Source organism: Neocloeon triangulifer, unplaced genomic scaffold, assembly GCF_031216515.1.
Source record: "Neocloeon triangulifer isolate White Clay Creek 2 clone unplaced genomic scaffold, ASM3121651v1 ptg000022l, whole genome shotgun sequence".
Taxonomy (NCBI): domain Eukaryota; kingdom Metazoa; phylum Arthropoda; class Insecta; order Ephemeroptera; family Baetidae; genus Neocloeon; species Neocloeon triangulifer.
Genome location: NW_026775562.1, coordinates 4,569,281 through 4,585,084, shown reverse-complemented (window position 1 = coordinate 4,585,084; position 15,804 = coordinate 4,569,281). Strand labels below are relative to the sequence as shown.

Below are 15,804 nucleotides of genomic sequence, written 5' to 3'. Positions count from 1 at the left end.
GAGACTGGGTCGGCGACTGGTTGTACTAAACGCGCGTGTTTTGAAATTTTGTCCAGTCTGGTGGGCTCACATCAAAGGTTGCCGCCGCCGGCAATTCAGACAGTGAAACCAAAATTGCAGCAATTTTGCTTGAAGTTGCCAGTGTTGAACTTTGCCGACGACATCAAGAGTAATTTTAAGGTATAAATTTACAATTTACGGCAGTTTTGTTGTATGAAAAACATAAAAATCATGCTGATCGTTTTGTCTGTTGCTTTTTGCGATTTCATTTCTAAAATTTCTTTCCTGCAGGTTTTCTCTAAGCCAACAAGTGATTTTCTTACTGTAGACAGTCAAAACTGAAGCAGCACCATGCGCCGCACGACAAGATCGACCATTGCAAATTTCGAACGAGACGAGTAAGCGAGAAAAAAATATAACCACCATAAATTACAAAAATAATTTTTAATTATTTTAGGATAATCATGACTGAAAATAAAAGTCCAAACTCCGTAGAAGAGAAACCAGTTCTTGACAGCATTTTCGAAATCACAGCAAATTTAGAAAATTCCTATGCAGAGGAAAGTTATGTTCTTTTGACCAAGCTGAGGCGACAATTGGAGGTAAATTAAAATTGTAAACTAAGCGTTTTTCTCACACTTGCTTTTTAACAGCTTCTGAAGGAGGACTCGTGCTTCTCAGAGGATTCGTTCAAGGGCTATGCTTGTCATCATGGCCTTAACGAAACTTTGAAGGATGAATTTATTTTGAATCAAGACTCGCTACGCAACCTGCTTGTTGCCTTGGGCTCGATTCTGGAGGGCAGTCTGAAAAGTGGCATTCAAGACTCACTGCCTGTGCTCAACATTCTCGAAGTAATTTTTTTTTATTAAAAATTTCTATTGAGGAGGAATTTCAAGCATAGTTTGCGATGGTTTTGCCTATATTCCAAGAGAATATGCCTATATATTTCCTAATTTTTAAATTACTAAATTAATAATTCTAGAGCATCACTTGCACTTACTACGGTCGCAAGCTTGTTTCAATGGATTCCAAAATAATGGAGTGGATCTTTGCCAAACTGGACAACATCGTTGGACACCAGCAAAGTGAATTCGAAGACCATATCCTGAACATCCTGCAGAAATGCTCCAGATCGTTCAAAGCCAAATTGACCGATGACTGGATTCAAAAAGTAATTTGCAAATTTTCTTTATTTGTCCAATTTCTCAAATCCGATTTTGTAGGCACTGACAAAATTAAAGGACCTATTACTAAACGACCATGCTGATTTCATCGACAAAGTACCGTTCGTCTACTTGGACATTTTCCTCAATATTCTCATTAACAACAGAACCAGACTGTCGATGATCCCAGTCAGAGATTTGAAAGCAATCCTTGGAAAGATAGGAACGAGCCACGGAAGAGGAGATCGGGATGGATTCCTTCTTATGGTAATAAAAAATATATATTGTCTTTTCAAGAAATCTAACTCTTTCTTTTTAGGCCGCCAGACTGCAACTTCTTCTTACACCCTATGAGTTTATATCGATTGATATCAATTTGACTCCGACTTCACTTAGCATCAGCCACATCATCTTACTACTGAGTGGTACTTTGAAAGTGTCCAACGTACCTGACGAAACTATATATTGCATTGATTGCATCAATCTGTTGTGCGACGTCGTCCGCTGCAATCCAAACTCAGTGAAGTGGTATGGCTAAAGTTTTAATCTTCGTTGCAACAAAATTAACAAAAATCCTCAGGTATCAACAAAACTGGCTTTTGCTTTTTGGAAAATTCCTTGCGTTGTCTGACGAGAACAAGGAAAAGTGGTACAACTGTTTGGCAGAGCCACTTCTGGAGTTGATATCTTGCCTTCAATATAACAGCGTCAAACTTGCCTTCAACGAAGAAACAAGAGAATCTTTAAATAACTGGACAACTGAAACCTGCTTTTACATTTTGAACGAGCTCAGCAAGTGTGATTCTATGCAAATTAAAGGTTCGGCTAAAAATATTTTGTACTGTACAAAATTAAAATAAATGTTTTTTTTAGTAATATGTGCTATGAGGAGCAACGCCTTTTCAACTCTGGCTAAGAGCATCACCTCGGAGGAGATTCTTTTCAAAACCCCAAATCCGCTCAGACTAAAGGTTGTGGCTTTGACTGTTGAAGAATTAGTAAGAGCTTTGAAAGACAACCAGAGTCGCAACAAAGATCTTGAATGCTCTGTTTGGACAAATGCAGCCAAGTTCATCACAAAAGTACAAAAACGTTATTGATTTTTTCATTTAACTAAGTAAAAATATTCAGGTTGCGGATTTTGATGGAGAGTTCAGCAACAACCTGAACAAACAGCTACTTGATGCTAAGCTCTGCAGTGTAGGAGGTCGTTGTCGAGATCTTGCGCTTGCCAGCGTTGTATTGGCTTCCTACATGGGAAATGTTTTGCCCACCTTGTGGCTTGACAAAGCTCAAGCTTATTTTGAAAGAGACGACGTGTGCGAAGAAATCGCTCACGCGTACTTGACTTCTCTGACGGAAAATTTCAAAGAGCTGAACTTGGCTGTTTCACAGCTCACAGAAAAAGGGTAAGAAGAAGGTCTGATGGCTCGGAATAGTGAACTAATTTGTTTTATTTTCAGACAATTTTGTTTGCGGAATTACCTAGAAGCTTCAAGGACGAGTGTCGGCAGCAATTTTCAAAGCCCTGCTAAAAAGAGAATCAAAGTTTCTGAAAACAGCAAAACTGTTGATACAGATTCAGTAATTAATTATTGTGATAAATTTAAAAAAGGTTTTAATAATGGCTCGATTTTAGTTGCAAGAGGTTATTTCTAAATATGAGAATAAGTTGATTGTTCTGAATATGGAGGTTGATACGTTCAAGAAACTTCTGGCTTCCCAGACTACTTTGTCAGAGCTTAACATCCAAAAAGCAAATACTGCTGAGCAAGAGGTGGAATTTTATTTTAACGATTCTATCAAAACTCAAATTGAATTTATGTTTGTGTATTTTCAGAAAGCAGATCTGATTAGGTGGAATTTGGAGCTTATTACTGTGCGCGATGATTTGCATGTTCAGTGTCAAAGGAAAGAGCAAGAATTGAAAGATCTGCAGAGATTTCTCGCAAACTTGAAACAGGTTTGATAACTTTCGTTTTAGTCTGCAGAATGTCAATGCTTATTTTGTTTATAGGTGGCTGAGACAGCGAAGATTAATTTGGAGATAAAGACCAAGGAGTTGGCAAAGGCTGAGCAAGAGCTATCTGGTTTCAAGGATATAATGGAAAAAAATCAGTCGGAAAAGACCGAATTGAAGAAAACCATTGCTGGTAATTTATCTCTTTAACATCAGTGCATTTTCAGCCAATCAATTTTCACAGCGCAAGAGCAGAAACTCGTCAAGTTCAGACAATTAGCTCAGGACAATAAACTGGAAATGGCAAAACAAGAAGAGGTGGGAACCAATTAAAATGACATTTCTTTTTGACTTCAATTTATTTTGTGTAGGCGCTAAATAAAAAGGATCATCTGCTCAAGAGCATGAAGGAGGAAAATACTGATATGCTGAAGGAAATTGAGGAACTGCGCATATTCAGAGCAAGCATCCTTAATGTTGCTTCCACATCTATCAGAAGTAGTAATAGTAAATGATATGCTAAAATATTGTACTGAAATTAAATCATCTACTAGAATAAATTATTTTTCTACTTTCTAATCATAATTATCATGACTCTGACTTATCATTCCTGTATAAAAATTTTCATATTATATCTGAGTTTAAGAGATTCTAAATATTAAAAGATAGTGTTGAGCATGTTAATTTTTACATTAATGCGTCAATTGATACTGATCTGTTTTTCAAATGCAGATGAAATCACAATCTTATCTTTTACCGCCTATGAGCTTAAATAGCTTGACGTCTTCAGAAATTGGCACAACTTAACGCAAGTGATCTCACAATCAGAATGAAATTGGGACTTCTTTTAATTTTGGGCCTTGTCGGGGTCCAATGCGCCCAAATTAGACCAAGGGTCGCTCCCGATTGTGACCCTGGCGTATGCAACGGACAAAATTGCCGCTGCTTCAACCCTGGCGTTACTCCAGGAGGTTTCACTCCCAGAGACATCCCTCAGGTAAAGTTCAATCAAGATGATTTTATATAAAAATTCACTCAAGCTTTTGCGTAGATTGTGTTGGTCACTTTCGACGATGCCACGTCCAGGCTGTTGTACGACAACTACTACTCCGATGCATTTGTCGGCAGAAACAATCCAAACGGCTGTCCCGTCAAAGCAACATTTTTCATGTCCCATGAATACACCGATTACCAAGTCGTCAACCTCCTGAGGAATCAGGGTCACGAAATCGCCCTCCACTCTATTTCGTAAAGAGATTTTCTATAAAATTATATATTTTGTAACAAAATTTTCTCCAGCCACACTACTTCACCAGACTATTGGACAACAGCGACCGCAGCTGCTTTGGCAAGTGAATTCAAAGATCAGAGGGACATGGCTGCGCATTTCGCTAACATACCAGCAAGTGAGATCCAGGGAATCAGAACTCCATTCCTCCAACTAGGAGGAGATGCCACTTTCCAAGTAAATTGAAAAAATTATATAATTTATGAAACTAAATTTTGATCATTAAAAAAATTAAGATGATCACCGATAACAATTTTCTGTACGACTGTTCCTGGCCCACCCAAACTTATATCGGCGACGGACTCTATCCATATACCTTGGATTATCTGAGCAAACAGGTTTGGCTTATTAATTTTCAAGTGAAAAATAAATACAAGTCCTTTTAAAATAGGATTGCAGCATTGGTATTTGCCCGACTGAATCTCATCCCGGCGCTTGGGTCCTCCCCATGGTAGACTGGCTTGGTTCAAATGGAAAACCTTGCGCAATGGTTGACACTTGCATCAAGTATCTGACAAATTTTTAATTTAAATTAATAATGTTGAGCTAATTTTTTTTTCTCTTAAAGCGGTGCAACAAATGAGGCTGAGCTACTCAATTTCATCAAGGGAAACTTTGATCGTCACTACAACGGTTTCAGGGAACCTTTTGGTTTTTACGTCCACGCAGCCTGGTTCAGCGCCAATGCCACAAATTACAACGCTTTCAAGTCGTGAGTTTTGAAAATTAGAAAGTGACAATTAATGCTAAATTGTTATCTCTTGCGATAAGATTCCTCGATTATCTTGGTACGTTAAATGATGTTTACCTCGTTTCTGCCAAGCAAGCTATTGAGTGGACGAAAAATCCAACAAACATTGGTGGAGCCGCCAACACTTTTGCTTGTCCAAGCATCACACCCGCCGAATGCACCAAGAAAACGTGTACCTTGCAGAAGCCTAACGAGGGCGAACGAATCATGGTCTCTTGTGTACCTTGCCCTCCCAATTACCCGTGGGTGGGAAATCCCTTGGGCCAATAAACTGAAGTTATGCAATAGTTACGTAATATTTTAAACTTTATTAGATGGTCTTAGTAGTTGCTAAAGTGATGTAATCTAAAAAATAAAAATTTATTAACTAAATGAAAAAACTACTTCACAATTTATTTACCTTATCAATTTTGCCATGCCAATGTTGGTTCCTACAGCCATATATCCACTGTTGGGTGAAAATGCAACGTGATTTACCCTGCCAAGTTCCAAACTGCGCTCAGGGAAATTTTTGAAGACTGTCATCGAGGGAAGATGCATCTAGAAAAATTTCATTAGGTCCAGAATTAATAAAATGAGGATCGAACTTACAAGCTTCAAAGCCTTATGTTGGAGTTTTGAAGCAATGGCCAGGATTTGAGCCGAAGGATTAAAATGAACAAAGTCCGCAGCTGTGGTCAAATTCATGATTGCTTTCGCAGGCTGGGGATACATTGATAATTCGCTTCCTAAAATACAATAAAACTTTGCATTCAGATCCTGGAAATATTACGTAGATTTTACCTTTGGGGAAGAACGAGTCCTTTTCGTAAATATTGACCACACCTGAAGTGGAGCCCAGAGCCAAATACTGGTCTCCTGCTGAGAGGGACATGGTCAAACCTCCGAGACATCCTTCGTCCACAAACCTGTGCAGACACTTCCGTTGTTTAACGTCCCAGACGTATACTTTTCCGTCAGCTGAAGGAAAAAAATTATTTATTAAATAGATAGGGTTCAAATGATTTTAAAAATAGCTGACGTCAAGAGTATAAAAATTCTTAGAAAAATGTAGAGATAAGAAGTGACAAATTGAACCCAAGATTATTTAAGTAAGCATGGTACTTACTGCCATAAGAAAAAAGCTTTGAAGAATCTGTAGAAAAGTTAAGCGCATTGCATTTTGAGCCCATTTTCACGGTGTGTATCAGTTCCTTGGTGCTCGATGTCAATATAGCAATAGTTCCATCTTTCCCAGCAAGAGCAACATATTCTCCATTACCGGACAAACAGAAAAGCTGTTGTAAAAAAATTATAACAATTTTTACATTAACAATTTTTTAAATTACCTCCGTACTGCTTATTTCTGGTCCTTTGAGTGGAGCTGGAATATCTGTGGCTTTATTCGTATTGAGATCAAAGCACTGCATGCTCGTCTTATGCTCCGACCCTATCAAAAGTTCTCGACCATCAGTTGAAAACTTGGCTGCACTGATGGGATAGTTCTTGAACGCTGCTTTATGCAGCAGGGAATTTTTATCACCATCAACCTTTAAATAAAACCATTAAAATTTACAAGAAGTAAATTCTCCATTATTTACTTGATAAAAAGAAACATTTCCAGATCGATTGGCAACGGCCGACATCTGTGCCATCGGATTAAAGTCGATGGCTGTGATTACGGTCTGACGCAGGATTCCTTTTTCATTCATGTCAGCCAGTTTAGTGTAGTTCAAAGTTGTAGTAGCCAGGGTGCCACTGGACCCAAATAACTTTGTGGAATTCTATAAAAATTAAAAAATTGAAGGAATCATCTAAAAACAATTCAATTTAAAATTACCCTGAGAACTTTGGCCGCAAAGTCATTGTCGTCAGTCTGCTCTTGCAACACTGCCCATTTCGGGGTTCCGACCACAGCTTTAAACTTTTCCTCCAGCATCTTGCTGTACCTGTCGGAAGTGGCGCTCTCAGGCAGGGCTGTTTTTCTGACAACGTGATCGATTCTGACATCACTCACAACTTGATCAACTCTGTTTCAAAAAATTTATTTAATATAATTGTTATAGTTTGAACTCGTCGAGTTTTACGTCAAGTGTAAATCTTCGTCATCCTCCCAGGCTGCGGCCTTTTTTGCAGGTGGCGGTGAGACGCTTCGACGGTCATCCTCTGAAATTTCTTCGACGTCTGCTTTGGCCGACGACTTTCTGAAGAGGATATCCTCCAATCTAGAAAGCAATATGAATAAATTCTTCAATAAAAACTGCAATTTTAAACAACACATACCTGGAAATTTCATCGCGAACTTCATCGTTGGTATGCTTTACTTTCCGCTTTTTGAAGCTTATTTGCGATGGATTTGATTCATTTTGGTCTCGATTTGGTGGAACGAGCTGATCTGTTATAGCCGACATCGCACTGAGTGGCCAATTTTCCCAAAACGAAGCAAAAATTTAGAAAAACACGACGAAAACGCAAGCAATAAACACACGTGTGCGAATGTTTTGCTTCAAAAGTGGGATGGGCAGTCGATGGAAGTTTGAATCTTTTTGGCGGGAGAGTCCCAAAATCATGGCTATTTTAATTTGATATAAAAAATTAAAAAGCACACAAAAAGGAAAACAAAAAAGGAATGGAAAAAATTTATAAATTTGACAATTACTTCTTTAAAAATTTCTTATTTCCTTTACTCATCTAATAAAAGAGCATCAAATAAATTTTACACACAGAATTTGAGATTTATTTTTAATATCTCAAAAAAATATTAAGGTTCAAAATTTCATAATCACACAATTGTATTGCCTTACTGAGAATTCCATTTTTCCTCTAAATATTGAAATTGCGTTTTTCTTTACTCAGAGCACGATTAATTAAGCAGTATGGGTCTAAGGTTGCACATTCTTTTTAAGTTTATTAAAATTATCTTCCCATAATATCACTTTTCACAAAACAAATTTAATTTATTTGACAAGCTCTGACAGCAATCAGCTGCAGAATAATAAATAAAGGAGTCATTATTTCAGTGTACTCGAAATTACTAGCCGACTGAATTTTACGGCAGAGCAAAAACTGAAACACAAAAACTAGGGCCAAGAGAGCAAAACTCCACGATGCTCTGAACAGAGCCGTCTTATACAGTCCCTCTAGGTACATCCTGATGAGAACGATTATGCAGAAGTAAGCGTTCAGTCCATCGGCTACAAAGAGTGGTGCAAAAATGAGGTACCACGAGGTGTTGGACAGGAATCCCTCGGACCTGAGTCCGAGAAGGATCACAAACACTAGGAGGGAAATGAGTCCGACCCAGATCTCGAAGAGGGTGATGCCCAGCCACAGGGTGATTTCCTTCAGGGAAAATATCATGTCTATGGACTTGCAGGGATCTCTGAACGGGTAACACGAATTGAGATCGCTGACCCTGGTCTTCGAACACCGTGCTCGTCTGCAAGATGAAAAACAAATATTGATATGACTGCAAAAATTCAGAATTTTCAAAATTATGAACCTATCGTGTCCACAGTAGAGGTTGTGGTGCCGGTTTGAATTGTGCCTTTAGGGTGTCCACTTTCGATCTGAAGAGCCAAATTGATGGCGCTGCAAATGAGTGGGCCAACGCCGTGGATGATGACTTGGCCCTCCTTTCTGATCAGCTGCTCGCAATTTTCAACCTGAAGCTGAGAAAAATATACTGAACATTAATAAAATCTGAAGGATTTGTATTTTAATTGCATACTGGGAAGGGAGTCGTGTCGGACACGTAAAAGTCCCTGCAGTCGTGCTTGGGTCCTCCCTTGCCCTTGTTTTTCGGCCTTTTGTTCCGCTGCTTTCGATCGCTGGGCTGCTTCACTTCGGGTTTGACCGCGTCTCCCATTTGCAAATATAATGCGTGGATCCGTCGAAGTAGTTGAAATCGCCAATTAATTCCGTGTTTTCTTCATTTTCTGACCAAAACGAGTGTCCCTGTAGAAAAATAAACAAGATGCAAAAAGGGGCGTGGCCAAAATCATTCGTCTGTCCTCTGTCGTCACGTCACGTGACCTGCCAGCCTGCGCAAGTAGTACATAAACTTGCTTGCAATACAATGAATTAGATAATTATATATTATCGTCGGCCTATTATAAATAAATTATTTTATTTCTCTTTTTTACTGAAAACAAACATAGAATCGCGGAGAGCAAAGATAATTGATTTGGTTTTCTTCACAAATAAATTTCATAAAATGAATCAATAAGGCGCTGATTTTTGTAGTGATTAATTAATCTGGAGAGAAAAGCGCGGCTAAATATACACCGCCAATCCTGATGTAGCACCGCAGGCAGCTAAAATCGCTAAAATTCTTTAGCACATGCAGGTAACCTAACAAAAATTTTTCCAAAAGTTTACAATTTGTCTACTACAAAATACATGATTGTTTTATTTTATTATTTTTAATAAAATTTTCTGGAACTTCTGAAAACGTAAATAAAAATTTTATTCAAATGTTTTGGAATTCCTTATAGCGCAAAATTTTGTTGGATTGGTATCCATTGTTGTTCCTGCAATCGCACCTGGAATTTATGCCGGTGCTTTCCAAGTTCTTTTCTTCTTTTGTGTTGTTTGTGCGTGATTGTTCTGTGCTGCGTGAATATTACTGTAAAGAATGACTTTTCTCAAAGAATTTACGTGTTTTGTGGGCCGAAATCGTTCTTCAAGACCACAGGTAATCCAGAAGCATCGGCTGAAGCTGTGGTTTAGGTAGGAAAGCGCACAAATTTTTTAGATGTGAAGGCCGACTCATCATTACTGGAAAATCCCTCTCCAAAAATTATAAAATTATTCGAGTGCAGGAGCACAACCGATTAGTCCACTTTTGAGACCATTGCCTCCATGGACTCTTGTTTCGAGGCCTCGAGTTGAGAGGTCACTTTGAGCACTGTCTCCATGGCCTCCATTTTGGACTTTGCGTGCTCTCCATGGACTCGGAGGGCCTCCGAGTGGCCTCCACGGACCCGGCATGCCGGCTTTGCTGGTCTCAAGTTGTGATTTTTCGCATTATTATGCATATGGACACAAGAATCCTTGGATTTTGAACCACAAGTTAGATTTAATTAAGATAATTTTTTAATCTTCTCATTATTTGATTTCAGAATAAAATATTTCTCTCTTTCTTTGTCTCATGAATAAATGCTGCATTATTACTTTTTTTATATTAAGTAGAATTAATTTTCTAAAGAATTCATTTTACCATTATTCCTTTAGTAATTAATAAATTAAAATTTTGTTTTTAGTCGGCGGAGCGGCAGAAAACCGACGGACCAAGGAAAGACTCAATGGGAATGTATTTTCAAGAAAGCCCCTTCAGGAGAGCAAGGCGCACATCATGGAGTCAAGACCAGCCTGACCTTCAATCAGGTCAGTGGTTTTTTATTTTAAATTTGGGGTTTCCTGCGATGACTGACTGCAGTTGGAAATCAATGATTTTTTTTTCAAAATTGCAGAAATGTATGCACTTCATACAATATTAATTCAATTTCGGATTAGGTTCCCTTCTCGGGATTAATTTTTTTATATTAAAAGTCTGTCATTGTGTCATTCCTGCTTTGTGGGGTTTATAGTGCCATGGGTGTTAGTGGTCAACCAATATAGCTGGCTCGCCATTCAAAATTAATTTCTGAGACCGCGGTTCGCGCCTCTTATAAGAATAAAAATTTTCTGAATAATATTTGCGTCCGTTAAAAAAATTTAGTAGACACATAATTATATATAAGACAAAAGTAAAGTTAAAATAGGTTCAATATTATTCTAAAAAAGTTCAAATTTTTGTCAAAAGTAACCTTTATTATTGACCAAAAGTTAAAATTGACGGTTTCAAATGAAAATTCCGTTGAGAGTATTGGCAAAAGAGAAGGGCTGCATGATGGGTGTCACTGCTCATACGTACACGTGATGAAAAGGAAGATTACGATGGAAAACCATTCAATGTTCTCCATAATGAACGATCTTAGCATCCATAACTGACAGGACCTATCAATAGAAATAAATTTAATTGAAGTCAAATTCATACATAATTTGTAAGATAAAATTTATAATTTTATGTAATAAAATTATTAAAAATTGTCTGATACAAAAGTAAGAAGAAAAAATTTACGAATAAACTAAACCAATGAAGTAAATCGTGCGGCGATTTCGGATCTGCTCGAATATCCGCTCCGGGAGGCTGAAGGCCAATAGCCTTGGAAAAAAATCTTCAGTGACTTATGTTTAAATTGGGTACTTTAGTTATAGCTACTCTGAGCTGACAATGAGGAATGTCATCCATTTCAAAAAACCTGCATCCTCTATAGTGTCAAAGGGCTCGAAGAGCAAGGAAGTCATGTAAACCAAAGCGTCGATCATGAACTTCGTGTTTAGGAATTCCACGGCAATGACCAGAATCCATGAGGTCCGAAGCCAGGACCTCCCTGACAGAGAACATGTCAAGAATTTTTATCCAAATATTTCGAAAAATCTATACACATACCAGCCTGATGCAAAGTGACTCTGTGGCAAGCACCCTCGATGAATGCAAATAAAACAGCCAGGAGGCTTGCAAACGCTTTGAATGAATCGATCATGGCGGAAATTCGGTTTCGACTTCAGATTTCGGTTTGAAAAAGCTCAAAAATGCAATTTATAATTGCGATTGTTGCGATATTTAAAGTAAATAATTTATTTGTAAGTTGGGAAAAAGCCCATTGTTGGGGTGCTTGTTGATGAAATGCAATATTAATTTTCGTTTAAAATGTAAATTACATAATGCAGTTTTTTTCTCCAAAATTCAAAATATTATTTAAATTTTAAAATAATCAATCAGAAATAAACAAATGTATTAATTTCTTAATTTTGAATTTAAAATTTGCATGAGCTTTTTGATGTTCCTTACGCTAAAGTAAAGATTTTCCCAAATATGCTGATTATTTTCTCGCTCATCAGACCCTGAACAATGCCCTGATCAGACCTTTTTTTTTAATAATAATAGAAAAGAAATTTTTATCAATTAGGAGACAAAGTCTATTTTTAACAAAATTGCGCATTAATTCTGATTCACCCTCAACAACGAAACTTATGCACACCACCAAAGTGAAAAGTAAATTGCAAAAGCTTTGAAAAGCAAAGAGCGGCATCGTATTATTTTTGTCCCGCGGCGACTCAATTAATTTTCCTCTGCGAAGCCGGCAGCACTCGAAATGGAAATTCAAGCACCGCGGCTTTTAATTTCCAGCTGCAACTGTGCACGTCATAAATTTTTAACCTCGTTTGCAGTCTAATTCCACTTTTCACAAGAGATATGTGCACGCTTTTGAACTTGTAAAGAAAGGTTGTGCGCCAGGTTATATTCCTAGTCGGAGGAGCGCTTTGTCTCTCGGAGGAGGAGATGAAATGGCTGAGACATGAGGAAGCTCATTAGCGGGAGAGACGCCGAGTGTGTGCAAGTGACGTGCAAAATAATAACATGACACGCTCGGCGCGCTTCTCGTTTCTTCTGGTAAAAGAGCAAGTAAATATTTCAGGTATGGAGACATCAAGTAAAAAAAATGGATGAAATAAGCAGATGGTTTTGAAAGGGGCTCGAGAGTTATTGGAAGAAGTGGGCCTCGTTTCAAATATTGATAAAAATTAATTTTGTTAAAAAAAAAATGTCCCAAGAAAAGGGAAAATTCATATTTGTTGAGAATTATCTAAAATTTAGTCAAAAAGCCCAAATATGCATTTTTTTAACAATTTGGAAATTTCTGATCAGAATCTCTGACAGAAAATTTTTGCATTATTTAATTCTTTTTAAACAAACCAGAAAAACGATGAAAATGAAAAAAAAAAAACAATTGGTAGCATAGCAAACAATTTGAAATTGAATTTTATTGAATGGAGATTAACAATGAAAAATACAAATATGACAAAAAATTATTTGTCATTTTCTCTCCTTTTTTATCTCTGGCAATTTTCAAGCATCAGGGAAAACTTATTCTAACCGCAAACCTGTCCAAAATCTTCAGCAGCAAAAAGATTTTTATTTTTTTCACATTAATTCTTATTTTTTTTCCATCCCTAAAAGTTTCCGAGCCTCATAAAATCCTCCCTCACTCAAGAGATACGATTCAAAATTTGGCAAGGGCTTAATGCAGCTAATTAACCGCGTTCTTCACTTTCGTTTGGAAAAGATAATCCCAAAATCAACATTTTCTTTTGAAAATTTTAAACAATGAATATAATTTTTTCACACCCAAAATTCAGAGCGACATTTTCGTCTCTCTTTGGAGAATTATACACTTTAATTAGGAAGTGTGCATCTTCCTTTGAAGCTTTTTTCACCCTGCGCCCCTTTCTTTGAAGGATGATTTTCGCAAGTGTTCTTTCTCTCTGCATGAAAGCGAAATAATGAAAAGAGAGGCCACGACTCTCTTCTCTTTTTAATTTTTTTTCCATCATTGCGCGCGCGACGAACGAAGAGATAACAAAGCGATCGAATTCCTCCTTCTTGTTTGATGTGCAAGAGGAAGGCCCTCGTCGTGCCCAATCAAAAGAAATTTTCATTCAGGTCTGATTTCGTTCTTGACTTGCAGCCGCCGCCGCCGCGTGACTTCGATCCTTTTGCTCTTTGCCTGGCTTCTTCTTATCACGCCCGGTTTGGTTTTTTAAAAAGAATATAGCAGAGAGAGAGACGCCGTGTCTGATATTCTTCTTGGCAGCCAATTTCCTCACAGAGCACATATATAATCGAATTCGAAAAGACAACCAGATATAAAACATCTGAGCTCTGTCATTCAAGAAGAAAAACTGGAATGATACTTGAATAATACAAAATCCTGTTCCATCATTTTTTAATTTATAAAGAAAAAAACATGACTGTGTTTATCAATCAATAAGTGACACATTTAATTTAAAGACTTACTCTGAGGTAGCTTTTATATAAATTAAGATTAATTAATTATTTAAAAAATAATTATTATTGTTGTTTATTTTTCCAAATTATTACATCACTTTGTTTACATTCAATTTTTGAACCAACTATTTGAAAGAAAAAAAAAAGGAATTGTTGGACAAAATGGCAAGTATTTTGTTAAAACTTCAGAGATAAAAAAGACCCCATCCACCGCATTATTTACTAATTTTAAATAATTTAAATAATAAATAATTAAACCGACATATAAATAATATTAAATAAAAACGTTATTAAAATATTTTAAATTATTACCTCCAATTTATAATGTTTAAATTATATTAATACTTGTCGATTACTAGAAAAATTAATAAAAAAATTAAAAATTTTAATTTTAGAAAAGATTTGTGATTATTTCTTATTGAATATTCTGTGCTGTTCCTCTGTTTAATTATAAATTGTATTATTTTCTTTTCATTTTTTTTCCGTAAAATAAATGGAATAAAATTATACATATAAATTACACCCCTCTTGCGACATTTGTTTGGATTTGAATGTGAGAGAAGTGAGAGAACTATGACAGAGACCATCTTTGGAAGGAGCGGAGACTCATTTAGCTTTAAATTGTCCCCATTTAGTTCGTCTCTCCTGTGCAGTTTCGGTAATACTATCAAGACCATTGCGCAAAATGAAGCCTGCTTGCTTCAATCTACTCCTTCGGGTTCGCAGCAGTTGTGAAGCGTCTGTGTTTGCTGTTGCGAACAATTATATTTCCAAGTATACGCTTCTGAAAACGCTATTTTGATAGTTCTGCAAATTTCCCCGCAGCGCCGAAACATTCATGGAATTATTTGCGAAAAGCAAATTAGATTTTCTTTGCTGTTGATACGATGAATTGAACAAAAATCAACGATTTTTTCTTAATATATTTTTTTTTTTAATTAAATGCAATTTAATTATTATTCTACACTAATATAGATTTGAAAATTCTGCTTCATCTAGGCATCAAATGAGCGTAAAACTTGCAATTTTGAAACAAAAATACTAATTTTAAAAATGGCAATGACAGATTAAGGGACAAAAAACCAACTATTTAAGATCAATTTTACAGACAATCACTAGAACTGATTATAAATAATATTTTCCCATTTAATCATCACTCTAAATTATTTTTAAAATCCGCTAAAACCGGCTGAAAATTTTTGAAAATATAAAAATTCGCTTATTTGGCTGCCAAAAAAAATATTGATAAAAAATTGCAATCATATAATATATTCGATCTATGAAAGCTTTGGTTTTTCATGCGTACAAAAAACTGAAAACTTTTGGCTTCAATTATATTTATCTGTGCAGATATCGCATGACAAATTGATCCACGTACCTCTAAATCGAAGCCAACGTTTCCAGTGGACAAGGTCTGGATCTGGATGAAATCATCAACTTTTAAGGGAGGATGCATAACTCGCAGTGGCAGCAGACATGCGAAAGGGTGGCGAAACACGGCTGGGATAAGAGGCTCGTGTGTGTGCAAATGCAGAGCCGGCGAAAATTTAACAAGCAAACAGCTCGAGGCTTGCTAATAACTTTTCTCGCGGAGACAAACTGTCAAAAGCGCTCACGGTGATAAAGAGCCAGCCTCTCTGATAATCCTGTTTGCTGCCAGAACTAGCTTGAAATAGGCTCACCCAGAACTAAATATACTAGTCCCCTTGTGTTCGGGCGCCTAGGGTAATTTGCACTGTTTAGCCTAATTTGCAATGCGCTGTT

At 36.9% G+C, this 15,804-nt stretch overlaps 5 protein-coding genes across 6 annotated transcripts in view; 3 read left to right on the top strand and 2 right to left on the bottom strand.

Annotated features, from left to right (window-relative positions):
- Window positions 1–22: 22 nt before the first annotated feature.
- On the top strand, window positions 23–3,717 carry LOC132204289 (uncharacterized). Its single transcript, XM_059632701.1, has 16 exons — window positions 23–180; window positions 292–398; window positions 458–602; window positions 654–854; window positions 986–1,174; window positions 1,227–1,433; window positions 1,486–1,694; window positions 1,747–1,985; window positions 2,040–2,248; window positions 2,298–2,575; window positions 2,630–2,750; window positions 2,806–2,943; window positions 3,007–3,129; window positions 3,184–3,319; window positions 3,371–3,444; window positions 3,498–3,717. Exons 2-16 carry the CDS (start codon window positions 352–354, stop codon window positions 3,639–3,641), a joined length of 2,460 nt encoding a protein of 819 aa, XP_059488684.1. The 5' UTR covers window positions 23–180; window positions 292–351; the 3' UTR covers window positions 3,642–3,717.
- A 195-nt stretch (window positions 3,718–3,912) lies between these two features.
- LOC132204194 (chitin deacetylase 8) lies at window positions 3,913–5,545 on the top strand. The gene is made up of 7 exons (XM_059632533.1): window positions 3,913–4,123; window positions 4,178–4,374; window positions 4,426–4,591; window positions 4,651–4,752; window positions 4,806–4,921; window positions 4,983–5,126; window positions 5,186–5,545. The coding sequence occupies exons 1-7, from the start codon at window positions 3,956–3,958 to the stop codon at window positions 5,433–5,435; spliced, it is 1,143 nt and encodes a 380-aa protein (XP_059488516.1). The 5' UTR covers window positions 3,913–3,955; the 3' UTR covers window positions 5,436–5,545.
- LOC132204193 (U3 small nucleolar RNA-associated protein 18 homolog) lies at window positions 5,454–7,653 on the bottom strand. The gene is made up of 10 exons (XM_059632532.1): window positions 7,428–7,653; window positions 7,232–7,369; window positions 6,985–7,174; window positions 6,746–6,928; window positions 6,494–6,694; window positions 6,274–6,442; window positions 5,949–6,125; window positions 5,757–5,893; window positions 5,566–5,705; window positions 5,454–5,510 (listed from the first exon to the last, which is right to left on the bottom strand). Exons 1-10 carry the CDS (start codon window positions 7,553–7,555, stop codon window positions 5,486–5,488), a joined length of 1,488 nt encoding a protein of 495 aa, XP_059488515.1. The 5' UTR covers window positions 7,556–7,653; the 3' UTR covers window positions 5,454–5,485.
- A 372-nt stretch (window positions 7,654–8,025) lies between these two features.
- On the bottom strand, window positions 8,026–9,161 carry LOC132204367 (transmembrane protein 203). The gene is made up of 3 exons (XM_059632843.1): window positions 8,875–9,161; window positions 8,647–8,815; window positions 8,026–8,583 (listed from the first exon to the last, which is right to left on the bottom strand). The coding sequence occupies exon 3, from the start codon at window positions 8,502–8,504 to the stop codon at window positions 8,097–8,099; it is 408 nt and encodes a 135-aa protein (XP_059488826.1). The 5' UTR covers window positions 8,505–8,583; window positions 8,647–8,815; window positions 8,875–9,161; the 3' UTR covers window positions 8,026–8,096.
- A 253-nt stretch (window positions 9,162–9,414) lies between these two features.
- The window catches only part of LOC132204573 (agrin-like), a 190,258-nt gene continuing 183,868 nt past the window's right edge, over window positions 9,415–15,804 (top strand). The window contains exons 1-2 of one of the 2 annotated variants that reach the window (XM_059633162.1): window positions 9,415–9,492; window positions 10,409–10,532. The gene's annotated coding sequence lies outside the window, so the exon portion shown is untranslated. Of the gene's footprint in view, window positions 9,493–9,732; window positions 9,876–10,408; window positions 10,533–15,804 lie in introns of those variants that run through there. The other variant, XM_059633161.1, reaches the window with a different exon arrangement.

Excerpts from the sequence above, each read along its gene's own strand:
- LOC132204193 (XM_059632532.1), bottom strand. The coding sequence starts at position 7,555 with ATGTCGGCTATAACAGATCAGCTCGTTCCACCAAATCGAGACCAAAAT. Across the intron at positions 7,175-7,231 it reads GACGAAGATTTACACTTGAC|AGTTGATCAAGTTGTGAGTG; the intron begins GTAAAACTCGAC and ends TTTTTGAAACAG. Across the intron at positions 6,126-6,273 it reads AAAGCTTTTTTCTTATGGCA|CTGACGGAAAAGTATACGTC; the intron begins GTAAGTACCATG and ends TTTTTCCTTCAG.
- LOC132204194 (XM_059632533.1), top strand. The coding sequence starts at position 3,956 with ATGAAATTGGGACTTCTTTTAATTTTGGGCCTTGTCGGGGTCCAATGC. Across the intron at positions 4,124-4,177 it reads CTCCCAGAGACATCCCTCAG|ATTGTGTTGGTCACTTTCGA; the intron begins GTAAAGTTCAAT and ends GCTTTTGCGTAG. Across the intron at positions 4,375-4,425 it reads ATCGCCCTCCACTCTATTTC|CCACACTACTTCACCAGACT; the intron begins GTAAAGAGATTT and ends AATTTTCTCCAG.
- LOC132204289 (XM_059632701.1), top strand. The coding sequence starts at position 352 with ATGCGCCGCACGACAAGATCGACCATTGCAAATTTCGAACGAGACGA. Across the intron at positions 399-457 it reads GCAAATTTCGAACGAGACGA|GATAATCATGACTGAAAATA; the intron begins GTAAGCGAGAAA and ends TAATTATTTTAG. Across the intron at positions 2,249-2,297 it reads CAGCCAAGTTCATCACAAAA|GTTGCGGATTTTGATGGAGA; the intron begins GTACAAAAACGT and ends AAAAATATTCAG.
- LOC132204367 (XM_059632843.1), bottom strand. The coding sequence starts at position 8,504 with ATGATATTTTCCCTGAAGGAAATCACCCTGTGGCTGGGCATCACCCTC.